This window comes from Mytilus californianus, unplaced genomic scaffold, assembly GCF_021869535.1.
Source record: "Mytilus californianus isolate M0D057914Y unplaced genomic scaffold, xbMytCali1.0.p SCAF_6, whole genome shotgun sequence".
In the NCBI taxonomy this organism is placed as follows: domain Eukaryota; kingdom Metazoa; phylum Mollusca; class Bivalvia; order Mytilida; family Mytilidae; genus Mytilus; species Mytilus californianus.
The window spans coordinates 101,155,794-101,171,863 of NW_026262712.1; the positions used below are offsets into that span (position 1 = coordinate 101,155,794).

At 32.2% G+C, this 16,070-nt stretch overlaps 1 protein-coding gene across 1 annotated transcript in view; it reads right to left on the reverse strand.

Annotated features, from left to right (window-relative positions):
- The window catches only part of LOC127706696 (multidrug resistance-associated protein 1-like), a 193,882-nt gene that overhangs the window by 175,121 nt on the left and 2,691 nt on the right, over nucleotides 1–16,070 (reverse strand). Inside the window, exons 3-14 of the mRNA XM_052211354.1 lie at nucleotides 14,919–15,038; nucleotides 14,562–14,690; nucleotides 11,528–11,635; nucleotides 10,902–10,963; nucleotides 10,236–10,364; nucleotides 9,610–9,837; nucleotides 8,733–8,931; nucleotides 8,018–8,338; nucleotides 6,463–6,600; nucleotides 6,095–6,241; nucleotides 5,609–5,693; nucleotides 5,231–5,297 (exon numbers count right to left, since the gene is read on the reverse strand). Coding sequence (XP_052067314.1) covers nucleotides 5,231–5,297; nucleotides 5,609–5,693; nucleotides 6,095–6,241; nucleotides 6,463–6,600; nucleotides 8,018–8,338; nucleotides 8,733–8,931; nucleotides 9,610–9,837; nucleotides 10,236–10,364; nucleotides 10,902–10,963; nucleotides 11,528–11,635; nucleotides 14,562–14,690; nucleotides 14,919–15,038 — 1,733 coding nt within the window. The remainder of the gene's footprint in view (nucleotides 1–5,230; nucleotides 5,298–5,608; nucleotides 5,694–6,094; nucleotides 6,242–6,462; nucleotides 6,601–8,017; nucleotides 8,339–8,732; nucleotides 8,932–9,609; nucleotides 9,838–10,235; nucleotides 10,365–10,901; nucleotides 10,964–11,527; nucleotides 11,636–14,561; nucleotides 14,691–14,918; nucleotides 15,039–16,070) is intronic.

Sequence of the window (16,070 nt, forward strand, 5' to 3'; positions counted from 1 at the left end):
CGAATAACAATAACAATAGCAATACTCTTGTGAAGTTTTACGATGATCAGAAAAAAAATACCGTAGGAAAGAAACGGAACTCCGATCTTTTGCACACAAAATGTATCGTTGGACATTACGTTTTTGCGTAAAAAATGGGATAATTAAGTGTTATAATTCTTGATATTTTAAATTTCGGTTCCTTTTTTTTTATATTTTCAAGTCTAATGTAATAAATTCAACCAGAAATCACTATATTTTTATCGAACTGACCAGTCTACGTATTTATTTTCATGCTAATCTATAGCAAAATGGAATTGGTACCAACATCAAGCGCAACGTCATAAGATTCGATACAAGTGATCTTTAGAGATGTTTTTTAGATATATATTAACATTTATAAGTTGCCCTCCCAAAATGTTATTTTTTCCGTCTTTTGATAAAAGGTGTTCGTCATGATTTTCTGGGTAAATATCCAATTTTCTTTTGGTGAACGTGGAAGCACATCAAATAGTACTTAGTTCCAAAACTGATGAATATTAACGCAGAATTGATTTAATTAGCAGGTCTGAGTATATATTTGCTTTACAGAAATAAAAAAAATTGAAAACAAAATGAGAATTAGAAACAGTAGGCTAATCACTCCATCTTACACACTTATATCAAGTGTACTGTACATGACTTATCGAACATAAATTGGCCTACATTTGACATGAAGTTAAAGATTATCCTCAGAGATTATCTACAAAAAGAAAGTTTTGTACAGCATCAATGTATTTTACAAACACTTGTAAACAACATCAATCTAATTAAAATATAGATCTCTGTTTCGTTATCCTCATTTGAGCTTATATGTAAGACACGGCCACCAATCCAACTAAGTCATACACAAATAATATGAAAACAAGTGCGTTAATCCGACTTCCGAGTATGCAGTAGAAGTAATAAACAATCAAGAATTGCTATACATTCACAAGGTAAGTCACCTATTTATATCATAAGCTTTATATTTTTCAAAAAACCGAGAATGTCATTCGACCCTTTATTTTGTTTTCCTTCATTTGTTATCACAACTTTGTTGTACACTGAGTAGTATTTTTACTACAGCTTTTCTCCCGGTGAATAACGATACAATCTGCACGAAATTCTTACCGACATCTTATGTTATTTGTTAATAAGACACGTTATGCATGAGTACTGGTACATTTATTGATCGGTGTGATATATAGATTAATTCTAAAAAGCAAAATACTTTATAATTGTACTAATTATCAAATTATCGCAACAAAATTAAGAATGTATGGTTAAGAAGGACCATATATGACTTAAAAGTAACGAGTATGATTAAGTGAGATATATTTTAGTAACCAACATGATGATGTTCTTTTACACAATGTCAATGTTAATTATGAATAAATTCATCTTTAGGTACCGTCCTTCCTTTAGGGGATATATATCTAACAGTAATAATTAGCCAGTGAGCATGAAGGTTTAAATTCAACCCTGTTAAGGCGGATGCGCTCGACTCCTATCTTAGTTGACTGGGATTGCCAGTTTTCTTACCGAAGACCGGAGTGTCTACTGGAAGCCTTCAACAATAAAGAAAACTAATAGTCGAAAACTGAGCTAGCAAAACAATCCATCTAATGAAACACGCAGATCAAAACTATTTGCCTGGAAATGCAAATAATTATTGTACGCATCTATTTGCTATTTATCGTTTTAAACAAGTTAGCAACCTGCATACCATATATAAATACAGCTTCTAACAATCTACTAATGTTTATAAAAATAAGAATACTCGCTCGGAATAGTAAATAACCTCTCAACCAGAACCTTATATAAAGAAATGGATGTCTTTGATGAAACGTTAACAAAATGAGACAGCAAACAAACGATAAAAATAATCAAATAACCAACATTGGACAACAAACACACAGTTTCAGCTCTCTATAATTATAAAAAAGGTTGAATACGAATGTGTTAAAATAGAATTCTAGATTAAAACGGAATGAGGCAAAATGCAAAGCGAAAATTAGTGACGGATCTAAAAAAAAAAAGGGGGGGGGGGGGGGTGGTCGATGATTGAAATCGCCTTTTTCTTTGACGACCAATTCATCAATATTGTATCTGTAATAGTGCGAAAAGAAAATTAATCTGTATTTTTTGCAAAAACGTCAAATTATTGTCACTTTTTAAAGGGGGATTCCGTTTGTCCGATCAAAACTATTTGCCTGGAAATGCTTTTCCCATTTGGAACCTGTAAAGACAAGCAAATAAATTTAGAGGAGAGCTTTTTCAGCAAGCATTACAAATATAAAGATGTTTTTTTTTATTAGAAAGCTGGATTATTGAGATGTGTAACTACATTATACTAAGAGCAATTTTATGATCTTAATTTTTCGTAGTGTGTTCTTACGTTACCATCAACTCATACTTGGTACGTTTTAATCATATATGATACCTTCAAATCATATCCTCCTAGTTTTATATCGTTAAAACGATAATAAAGACATATATACACATCTCGCAACGTATAATTGATTTATATATCACACCGATCAATAAATGTACCAGTACTTATGCATAACGTGTCTTATTAACAAATAACATAAGATGTCGGTAAGAATTTCGTGCAGATTGTATCGTTATTCACCGGGAGAAAAGCTGTAGTAAAAATACTACTCAGTGTACAACAAAGTTGTGATAACAAATGAAGGAAAACAAAATAAAGGGTCGAATGACATTCTCGGTTTTTTGAAAAATATAAAGCTTATGATATAAATAGGTGACTTACCTTGTGAATGTATAGCAATTCTTGATTGTTTATTACTTCTACTGCATACTCGGAAGTCGGATTAACGCACTTGTTTTCATATTATTTGTGTATGACTTAGTTGGATTGGTGGCCGTGTAAGAGCACGCGAGTTAATAAAGATCAGAATTTTTTATAAGAGCGAAACAACATAAAAAATTACCGAAGCTGGTAGTAGCTATTACGTGTCACTGTCTACTGTTCAGTTGAAAGCCCATCGACTAGGTTTAGGTAAGAGAGCTAATTTAAGTTGTTCTTTTTTAAATCGCATTCGACGCAAGTAGCAGAATGCGAGGCATACAGAATACAATATGATGGTGGTGGCGGCAACACCGTAAACTATTTGTATAGTTTTATATCTCAGAGGGCAGATGAACTGAATGATTCATACTTTGTATATAGATCTATTGTGTTACGAAGTTTCCGTCATATAATCATTATCCATGACCTTATATTCATGGTAAAGTGACGGCTAAAAAACTGTATAGCTTTTTTCGTCATGTGAATGTCTCAATTATCACGAGTTCTAGGATAACTATATTTGGTTACTAATATATGGTATCCTTGCAAGGTCTACATGACCGTCAGACATGATTCACCTGACCTCGACCTAATTTCACGGATCAGTGAATAAGGTTAAGTTTCAGTGGTCAAGTCCGTACAGTCTCAGATAGTAGTGGATTAAATATATTTGGTGTATGGAATGGTAACAAGGTGTACGTGATTTTGTGGCAGAGTTCATCTGACCTTACCTCATTTACATAGAACATTGATAGTGTTAATTTTATGTAATACTTGTTGTATAATATAAAAATTAGGAGATGTCGGCTATACAAAGGCCAGTTATGAAAAAAATGAAAGAATTCATTTGAAAAAAAATGTTTATGATCATACTTTTCTCAGACTATTGATGACGTCCTTTCATTAGTTTTCAGTAAGGGAACACCCTTTTGATTTCGAAAACAGGGAGGGAATGGGGATTCTGAAAATGAATTACTTGGCCTGGTATGAATTGAAATATTTGACTTTGCACAAGACAGGATGAGAATGAACACTCTTCAACATGAAATGCAGGATAGTTGAGGATATGAATGTGTACAAAAGTGAAAATAAATTTTCGCGCCGCCAGCCCCATCCCTTTCTTCAGAATATAAAATGTCCTACCCTAACGGCGAGTACTATTATATCGGTACTTTTTTGTCTTCATGTTAGTTGTTTTGTGCTTCATGCCGATTTGATAAGTCAAGCCATTTCTAACTGTTTTTCAGCAGATTTTTCTTATGCTGTGTTGTTACACCATTGTCCCGGTCAGGGGAGGTTTGAAGGATCACAAACATGTTTAACCCCTCTAAATTCTGTATATGTCTGTCCAAAATCAGGAGCCTGCAATTAAGTGGTTGTCGTTGGTTGCTGTCGTTTTTTTTTTGTTGCACGAACGGTGGTATATTTTTGTTGTCGTTCCCACCTAGTGGGATTTAGGTCGAAAACATCATACAAGACTTTTGATGAGCCATATTCCGGGTGTAAAACAATACCGACCGATTTGATTCTTATACTACAATTATAACAAAATATTTATTCAATAAAAAGTTTAAAGTTTTGAAAAACAGACACAAAACAGATTTCTCCGAACAAAGTGACAATCTATAAAGTTAGCTGGCTATTCACAACAAATAAATCAACCACACAACAAGCAAAACAGACAAATGTTTTGAGTGACCTCTGTCCTGGTTAATGACATAATAGTGTAAGCAACAAAATGATTAATGGCACGAGATAATCCGTGTTTAATCAATACCAAAATGTTGACTTAATTTGTGTTTTTAATTGCTAATTTCTTAAAATCTAATTTTTATTTCACGCATGCAATTTGGCACACACATGCACTGTGTCTTATTGCTTAAATCAGAGTAAAAAATATTGTGATGATACATGTAATAATTTTGCTTTCGATGAAAATAGGGTAAATTTCGGGTAAAATTTTACTCTTACTGAAATGCTGAAATACTTATATCAAAATCACTTAAATACTTTCCGATTTCGTTATATGATATATTTAATATATAAACTATATTATAGGTACTGTTTTAACTACCAACAAAGAACGCAATAATTTTATTTTTCATGTTAAAGATTCCCCGTACAATACGGTATCTGGTGGTACCCTGTAAAACACGAAATTTAGAAAATCGTGACCACGGGAACTTACGACGACAATCATGATTGTAAAATATAATGATTTTCCTATAATGTGCAAAACAATCAGCCGTGTGTTATCCGTTAACTTAAAACTCGTTAACTAGAGGACTTTTTGGACATTGGACATCCTACTAAATGATAGAGATCACAAAAACTTGTATTTTGTAGATGTCAATTCTTGGAATATATTACACATGATGGCATAGACATTTATACGTATATAGCCACCAAACATACTTTCTGAAGCATTTCCCGCCATCTGGATCCCAAGAGAATGTTCCATCTTCAATTACTATTGCATCATCTGAATAAAAATAAAATTGTATAAATAAAAGCGATCGTTGCTTTTGAATTATCCACATAAAAAAATGACAATTCGTTGGATATATAGAGAAAAGAAGGCTTAATATGATTCAATTAAATACTTATTTAGACAACTGTCCATCAAAGAAAAAAAGAGATTTGAGAATTAAAATCTACAGTCATGATTCGTTAATTATTATTTTTAGTAACTTCGACAATAGAAATTGGTCGATAGATTCTTTGAATTTTTTTGAAAGAGAGTTAATTGCATATAAAAGTTGATTGCCATAGAGAAAACCATTCTATTTTTACCTTTTGATGTATTGTACACAACGTTAGTTGGATTAAGGTCTTTGCTGTTCAGATATTTATTCAATCGACGGAAAGAAACACTCGCCTGAAACAGAAATGGCTGTTTTAACATTTGAGATGAAATATATTTTTCATTGCTCTGAAAGGGTATAATTATTTGATTTACGAAAATATTCAGAGATACTAGTACTATTCATTTTATTTCTATTTTTTTTTTTCCATTTTGTGTTTTTATTTTGCAAAATCAATATTCAACTCATTCACAACTCAACTTTACCAGCTGGTTAGGGGATTATACTATCGGATACATACATGGAACCTACTTTCTTGAAATTACATCAGACGATTTTTTAGACTTGGGCAGGATTAAACTAATTAAAACATCTTGTATATTGACACATACACCACATCTCCTTTGATTTATATCAATTAGAGAGACAAACAAAAATTAAGCGAACATATATTTCATATATCTAAAACTCTTACCTTGATAGTTTTATTGATTGCCATCGGAGCAAAACTGATAGCAACTCTCAGTATGTTGAACAAAGAAATGGCAACGAAGGCTTTCTTGGCATCTAGGTAATGATCAGATGACATAAATATATAGGTAGCAAATGTTGCCAGTGATACCTGTTTAAAATATTGACGATTTAATAAATGGAAATAATATTATTTTCGATGTAAAATATAAAGTGAATTAAAAAAGTTCATTTAACGTTAAAAAAAGTCGAGATACTTATCATTTACAATTTTAGTACCATAACAAGAAATAACCATCTTCTAATTTGTTAGTTGACTCTCTTAAGATAAATGAACATTGCAAGGATTTTTGAATGAATTTTGTTACTTACAAAATATGGTGCAACGGCTCTGGAGAAAATAATAACTATTCTATAAATAGCTGCTTTAAAAAGTATCTTTAGTTCCATGTTCCTAATTATTAATATTTTATCTCTGAATGCCATTTCCCAGGTATACATTTTTAAAATCTGAAATTTAAATTGTATTTAATGAAAATTATTAGGCCTATTCCTGAAACATGTGGCATGCGCACAGGAATCTGCATATACTTTTACAAATGTACATGTAACATAAATATGTGTCGCTTACTGAAAGCGACATAATGTGTTCATATATTATGCGCACTGAAATCGGTATAATTTACTTGTATCTGAATCCGGTATCATACGTTTATATGTCATGCGCATTTGAATCGGCATAAAACATTTATATTTTACGCTCATTAAAATCGGCATACTGCGTTTATATATCACGCTCACTGAAATCGGTATAATTCATTTATATATCACGCTCACTGAAATCGGTATAATGTGTTTATATGGTATGCACTCCACATAGCAAAAGTTAAACGATTTTGGTTGTTTTGTTAATGCTTCTTTGTGGTACATTTTGGTCTCGAGTGTTTACATGAATCTCAATCTGACATTTGACAGCTCATCCAAACACATGCAATGGCAAAGTGCAACAATCGCAATCTGTTAATTCAAACGTTACTAAAAGAGGGACGAAAGATACCAGAGGGACAGTCAAACTCATAGATCGAAAACAAACTGACAACGCCATGGCCGAAAAATAAAAAGACAAACAGACAAACAATAGTACCGATGACACAACATAGAAAACCAAAGACTAAGCAACACGAACCCCACCAAAAACTTGGGGTGATCTCAGGTGCTCCGGAAGGATAAGCAGATCCTGCTCTACATGTGGCACCCGTCGTGTTGCTTATGTTATTACAAATCCGGTAAATAGTCTAATTCGGTAAGTCACATTCGTGAAAAGGGAGGGTATTGTAGTTACGACATAAGGAACATATCCGATATCATCTGTGAAACGGTTATTCCATAACGGTCAACCAACTCCGTTGGCGTCCGTAAAATTTACGAAGGGATGACTTCAACTTCACCATTTGGAACTCATGGTTTAATAGCTTCCACGTGAGCAGCAATCCTCTATCAAGGAAATCATGATAGGAAACACAAGCCCCGGAATATCGTATCAATTGGGAGATATATACTCCGTATGCAGGCGCTGCTGGAATGTTGCTACATAGAAATGGAAAGTTCACAATTGGGAAGCTGAAATCATCTCTTTTGTCGTAAAGTTTTGTTTTCAACCGACCCTCATTGTCATAATTGTTATAATACTAAATAAGCCCTTTATTGTTGACATATTCCAAGGTCGTTCGCAGTTTATCAAATATGAGACCTATTTAAATGATTTAATGAAAAACTTTTATTTTGTTCTGAGTGTATTTGTAGCACTGAATATTACGCAAAAAACAAATACATAAACGTTTTGTCACAAAAAAATGTAACTAGAAAATCTTCGATTTTATCACGAATTATCCCATTAAAATGTCTCAACAACAAAAAATGAACATACCTTTATTCCATTTAAAACTTCACTTAGTAATTTTATCCTCTCATCTTTTTGCTTCATCTGTTGTGCCTGTAGCTTATGAATTTTAGAAATGACGAAACCATTTAATGGAATAAGTACAATTAATACCCCAACTCCTGACCACATGGAATGACCCATAGTGTCATACAAGAAATAAAGGCTAAAACAGCTTTGTAGTGGAGATGACCATAACACCCAAAAATAACTTATAAAGTCCTGTATATTTTGTGCATCAATAGACATTAGGTTGACTATTTCTCCTACAGTAGAGTTCTGTCTTGCCTCGCTCGTCAGTCTTAGTGCCTGAATAAGATAAAATATAAGTCAGTGTTTGTTTAATTTGAGAAGTAATACAATAGCATTTTTAAACATGATATAATTTTTGTTATCAGACAATACGTTTTCGATGAATTAATATAAAATATATGGAGATGTGGTATGATTGCCAATGAGACAACTATCCACAAGAGTTCAACTGACAAAGATAAAAGCAACTGTAGGTCACCGTACGGCCTTCAACAATGAGAAAAACCCATACCGTATAGTAATAGAAAAACAAAGGAAATGGGGTATCCATCCATGACACAAAATCAGTACATGCACAGGAAAAAACAAACAAAAGCAAAGGAACAGCGCTTGTATTTCTGTTCTTCATCTTTAAGTCACAGTAGGTACATATTCACTCTCAAGTACATACTTTTTGATACACAGCTGACATCAAAGCTGATCTGACCCTCATTCCCAAAGTCATGCTCCAGAAAGACTGTTGATGAAACATTAAAGACTGGATCAGAATTGTAACAAAAAATGCAGCAACTAGAGAGTAGCCCTTCCATTCCTGAGTAAAGTTGGATATTTCTGGATGCTTAGATGCTGCAGTATAGTCAATTAACATTCTAAAAAAGATATTATTCGGTGAAAAACAAATGTTTTCTAGTCCGTTTTTTATGATTAACAATTCATAGAAAAATTTAAACGTACAAACAAGCGGGTCAAATCAACATTTGTTTATAAAAAAATATGTAATTTAAGGATACCCTTCGTATTCCTATTAGTTTTTTCCCCATGAAAAGAGATAAATCCGTTGTTTACGGATAAAGAAATAGACTAAGCATACAGAAACTGCTGTAATTTCTTTTATAAATAAAATGATATAATAAAGGCTTAAAACTATATACTGATAGAGTTTACTAGAAGTATCAAGGATAATCTGGCTAAAAGACTGTAATGTACTGTGTTTATCGAATAACATTTACTCGGTGCCAAGTAAGTTTTACTAAATGAATAGTGAATAAACGGACAGTAAGTTTACTAGACTACTTAATACATTCTAGTATTTCTTTTTGTTGTTTGTTAATGTAAAGCAATATAAAAAAAAAACACCGCTGTACGACTGAACATGAAACATACATGTATTTCAAACACTATACATGATTTTCTATCCTAGGAATAGATTACCTTAGCTGTATTTGGCAAAACCTTGCGGAATTTTGAGTCCTCAGTGCTCTTCAACTTCGTACTTTATTTGGCCGTTTTAACTTATCCTGGTATCTATGATGAGTTTATTTACTTACTTTAAAAGAAATGGTGAGATAAACAGCGTTACATCATATGCAATCTTCCAAATATTGGCAATAAGTAATTGTACTGCGAACGTCCGACAGAGAACTTTAATCAGGGATGGTTTGGTCTGGTGTTGCTGAGATTTTATGTTTTTTGGAGGAGACTTTATTAATAAATATGTGGTCTCACTTTCTGCTTCTTGTAAATGGTACTGGTGATTTGCTGTTTCATATTCGTGTCTGAAATATAATTTTACAGTAGATAATTTTATAATTTTGTTTAGTACTCATTTTCAACATTTGAAGTCTTTAATCTTAGATTCGTTATCAAACTCGTTTATCACAGAAAAATTTATTTAATCAAAATAAGTTTTTCAAAAGTGTGTTTTACTCATTAATAGACCGATCTAAAATTCACAATGTTTATATAAGATTGACTGATTTTTTCCCTATTAATCTAATTAAAATCAAATCTTCGCACTCGTTTATTTTTTTTCATGCTGCTACACAGCGACCAAACAAACAAAAAATGAGCGAACGCGAGTGTGGAGATTTAATTTTAATCATATTGTTTTTCTTGCAACCAATGATGGTCGTGAACTTGACATGGTTTAATTTGTATTGTGAATCGACTTAACCTTGCTGAAGCACATTCAGTGACCCAGTTGTTATAGAATCTACGGTAGGCTACTTGACTTGTGTCTCTTTGCTTTAAACCGAACACAGAATCTTCTGTTAAAGGTTTCTTGTAGCCTTGCATCATCAATCTAAAACAAAAAGTATTTACAATATTTATTTTCATGAAACAAATCGCTTTTCTGTATATATTGACTTCTTGTAGTGTGATTGGTTCGTAGCTTGAATAGTGATGGACATGAGCTATTGAAATATTAAATCATCAAACGCAAAAATCTGGCAAAAATCGCAATATTTAAAGAAAACTACAGTAAAACACATATCAAATATATAAATCAAATACTAAATAACACCAAATAATTGCAATTGATTCTAAAAGCACTTATATGTTTAACATAATTATAGGTTTTTATGATATTTGTTAAAGATTTTTTATGGATATAGTGATTGGCTCATTGGAACGTATACCCTATCTCCTTATTTCTATATTATCGAGTTAGATTTTAAGAGGGTAAATCATTTATAATAGAAACTCATTCACACTTATTGTAGAACATGTGGTTAAGAGAACTACAAGAGTGAAAAAGGTCTAGTTATGCTTCTCTGTAATAAGATAATGAATTGTCAATGGCACTTTCAAACGCGTTGTATTAGCATACTGTTTATACCTTGTCATCCAGCTAAATGTTATTCTGGACAGAAACGAAGACTTCTGTTCTGGGTTCAAGTCCTACAAAAAATATCTGACGAAGTTGATACAGTTGAAATAGTATGTAGAAATAATTTCAAAGTTAAATAAATTAACAAAGTATAATTTCAAATAGATATTTCTGTCTTGTTATTTGGCTCTTTAATTCGTTTGGGTTTTTTGTTTTTGTTTGAAGGGGACCAAAGAGGATGACATGAAGAAACTAATCGTTGTCTTCATTTCTTCTCTATTCTGTTTTGTTTTGTTCTATTTTGTCTATGTTTTTGGTTATTTGTACCTCTCTTCTTTTCTTCTTGGTTCCTTTTCATTTTTGTCGTTTTCAGTTTATGTCTTATTTTGTTGGTGTATTTTTTTTTTTTTTTTCCTTGTTGCATTTTTTTAGGGGGACACGGAGTAGGGTCATTTATACCTTATTATCCTTTTAACCTCTTTATGTACTTTTGCCCTAAACGATTTTTATTTATTTATTTATTTTTAATTTTCAAAGTTTATATACTAGATAAGCGGTGATTTCGATTTCCAGCAAGTATAGGGTAAATAACAGGACTATATTCACACTGTATCATATACTTAATACTGTCTTACCTCTGGTTGTTGATAGGTTTCGGCTATGCTATTCAAAATCCATTGAATAACGATAAAAGTAAAGGATAAACAAAAAATAACAAATTGAAATATTTCTGTTTCATATTCCTGAAAAAATAAGTTTAAAAAAACAGTTTTGACTTGTATATATGTAACACTCCCAAACGTGTCCATCCCCCCAAACGTGTCCGATACCCCCAAACGTGTCTATTCCGCCCAAACGTGTCCTTCAAATCATAAATCGCCCAAACGTGTCCGATTTCACATCCCCAAACGTGTCCGATAATTGTTATTCGCCAAAACGTGTCCAGATGAAAACGCCACAACGTCTCAAAACTTTTAGCGCCAATATAACTCTTTGAAGTCAAAAACGTTTACGGCAATTATATGGCGTGGGATACGATAAAAGACGTCGGGTTCGGTTGAATTCTTAAAAAATCAAAGTAGCTACCCAAAGAAATCTGGATGAAAGTTTAGTAAGCCGTATAGACAAATGTTCAAGACATGCTTCACTGTGCACAGTGACTTCTGCTTTCAAAAAATAGACACCAGGTTAAAAAAGAATCCCACAATAAAAAGTTATTTTTACTTGCAGCGGTTTTAATAATGTTTTATATAAAGTTCAGATAGAGGTATTTCACAAATAAAAATTTAATATATTTTATCTTGTAAATTTTCACGGTGCTTCACTGTTAATAAAGTGGAAACTTATTAGCATTAATTTGTTCAACGCCGGTTATTTTTTATTAAGTATGAAAGCTAAATTTGCAACACCTAATGAACTATTGAATGTTGATTGCTTAATGTCCAGTGGCAAATATGTCATGCGTATTTAAAAAAAACATAAACATTGCAATTTATTAGTTTTGTACAGTTTTAATAATTGTTTACTAAGTGGATTCTATTGTACTAATATTCTTCGATGATACCTAAATGGCTATATAATGTATGAGGGTATTGTACGACCTGCTTAATGCAAAAGAGGTTTGTGTGCTTTTAAAAGTGAGACTTTACGGTTTCATATAAACCGGACACGTTTGGCCTTTTTTTTAATTAAATGGACACAACTGGGCGCTTATAAACAGAACACGTTTTGGCGCCCTTTAGCAACTAGACATGTTTTGCAGTTCAGCGACGTCATATGGACACGTTTGGGGGAATCGGACACGTTTGGGGGGATGGACACGTTTCTGAGTGTTACATATATATAACATATAAATAGCAAAAACACAAATAATTTTACCTTAAATGAAAATGAAAATATAGAGATGCATATATATTGAAAGGAATTTTAAAATATAAATGTATACACCAATGAGACGGCAACTTATCGACACAAAAACATTAGATAACTAGTTATCATCATACGGTCTTCACCAACATACAAGTGGTTCTTTTTTGCAATTCGTCCCGTATCTTGTACGGCTCAATAAGAACATAACCGTAATAGCGAAAATCCTGAAGTTAACATTTACATATATGTATATAAAACATTGATTGGAAATCAAGTATTATTATAACCATCTCTAAGGTATTAAGAAAAACGTTTTAGACATAAAACGTTCTGAATATTAACAGTTTATGCACACCAGGATAAATGACATTTTTTAAACATAAAAGTATCTGAATAGTAACTAGCATACTAGGTTGAAGGATAATTTCTGAAAGATAATCACAATATTTTACCGCATATTCATTTTCATGGAATAATCTTTATAATCAATATTTTAGGTGTCTTCATATATAAAAAAAAATATGTACGAAGTGACAAGTTAAAAACAAAACGTAACCTCTGTAACAATGGAGTCGGTAGACGTATACGTATTATCAATTAGGGGGGAGCGGGTGTGCGGAAATAATTTACCAGCATCTCAAGATGGAAATTAGACCTTGAAACTGCTTCCTTTTAATAATGATCCCATCCAAAGACAGAAAAGGTCATGAAAATTGTGCACATTAGGTATAATTCCATTAGAGAACAAATAGATTTTTTGACCAAGATGTAACCATTTTATGAAAAAACCAGGTCAGAAAACTTGGCAAAGATACGCGTATTTTTAACATTTGTTACTTTATCTAGTAAAAAATATTTCATGCATAATCAGGATGAGAATGATGTATTAATACATCAAATCGCCAAAGCCTGAAATCTCGATTGACCTGGAGAATCTGTGAACTAAATGGTCAAAGCCTGAAATCTCGGTTGGCCTGGAGAATCTGTGAACTAAATGGTCAAAGCCTGAAATCTCGGTTGGCCTGGAGAATCTGTGAACTGCCATAGAATTACAAATATAAGGGAAGTGAGTATGATCAAATGTATGCCTTACAGCAAGTTACATATGGACCATTCTAAGGAGTTGGTGCACAGTTTTTTAAGTGCGAAGAGATGAACATTCATCAATATGTGCTATTGAGAGCTTTTTGGCAATCATGACACATTATATTTTATACTCATACAGAGACAGACCAAACATGTTTGAATGTGGTTTCATATATGCTTTTATTGCTGTTCTTGAAACTTTCTGGGAAGTTTTTAGCAATAAGATATACAGAAACTGTATAGAACAAGCACTCCGACACAGACTGTTTCATTTACTTCCAATTGATACATACCACTGCTGGTAGATTGTTAGTCCCCAAGGTAGAGGGTAATATAGACAGTGTTGTAGTCATTGTTTTGGCACTACATTATTGTATATAAACTCTGTAAAAGGACTAGGAACATTAAGGAATTATAGCATATTCACGTTTTTTTCGCTATCTAGAACATTCTGCATAGTAATTCTTGGAATCATGAACATTAAACAAACAATTAAATTTGTCAGAAATTTCATGTTGAGATGCTGGTAGCTTATGTTAAGCACATCCGTTTTACCCCAGTGGTATTATGTACAATAAAATGTAGATACACTTGTATATAACTATTAACTTGTTTCGTGGTAAAACAAAATACATAAATTTGATAGTCTTTGGACATGCTTAGTTGAACAAACTCTCAACTTTAAATTTACTCACCCGTATATTTGAATAATACCTTTTTGATAATCTTTGAGTAAAATGGAATGATGCTGGATAGTAAACTAAGAGTCCAGTAAATAAATAGTATCCCGGATGTTACCAAACCTTTCTGTCTTTCCACAGCTATATAGATCATTATCAGAATCTGCAAGTGCAAAAAAAACCCAACATTTCATCATTGGCGTGCTACTATTTCGTTTCAGCATTCGTTCACTTTAATTTGTAATAGAGACCATAAACTGTTGTTTATATTTTTTGTACTCTTTAGAGTTTTAAACAAATTTGTTTTCAGCAAAGAGTGCAAACACGTAACCAATAGTATATACAATAAGCTGTTAAATCTTGAAACATTTTTAAAAGAAAATTAACTTACGAGATTAATTCCTTCGAGAATAGGTGCAAATACTGAAGCTTTCATCCAATCGTTTGTTAATTTACTCACAGCAAAGACAACACACATTGATTTCAATGCTAATAACAACACTGTTAGCACCTGAAAGGGAAAGTTTGCTCTTAAGATAAAACTGATTTATCCATATATCTAAGTTATATCGTTCCTATGTTAAAATGTTCTTCAAATTGTGTTTGAAATGGAAAAGAAAAGTGCTATTGTGAAAATGTCCATTTTCATTTTGCTATAAAATTAAATATTAAGTGATTGACGAAAAGTTTGACTTGTACAGTTAATTGTTAACGATCACGCTTTAAAAAATTAAAATATAAACCATTAATAAAAAAAACAGTATCATGAGAAAATGTTGACTTAGTTTTTAATCTATAGTTGATAATATATTCAAAAATCAATATGTGCTGAGCAATAGGTTTTTTACTGAGATGGAAACAAGATATACTGTGATATATTGCTTTGTTGTCCGATGATACAATGAAATGTGTATGAACCAAATACTGTTAATGATGTTTTGATCGTTTGCAGGTATATCTTGTATTTTGCAAATCGTAGTAGTGGATCCAGAATCCAGAGTAGAGTTCTCCAGTGGATATAGGAAACGATATTAAGACTGATTAAAATTATATTTTACAAAAAGTAGAATGTTTGATGTAAGTAGGAAAATAAATTGGGTTTTTTTTTCAGAATCCTAAAAATGTCTAAATGTGCTTTTGTAATCTTGTCTATAAAAAGTACATGTCGGCATTCAACAACTTTTTATAAGAAATGTTAATGGTTCATTGACAATTAAAGAAACTTAAACAGCTTTAAACTTCTGGAAAGGTGACACCAAATTACAGTTTGACTCTGATTTAACAGTTCACTGAACAGGAAAATGTCCAACATACATGGACATGTGATCATTTGAAATCAGTACTTTCTCAGGGTAAAGTGTTTGGTAAATAAAAGTAGTTTACATGTCATGGTCACATCAACTTGAAACTAAGTACACCTGTCTTTGTATGATGTGAACCTTTTACAATAAATGCCCCAAATTAGGTTTTGACCCAGATTTTGTGATTCACTGAACATGGACATTTGATATTGCGAGCAGGGTGTAGTGTCCGATGAACATAT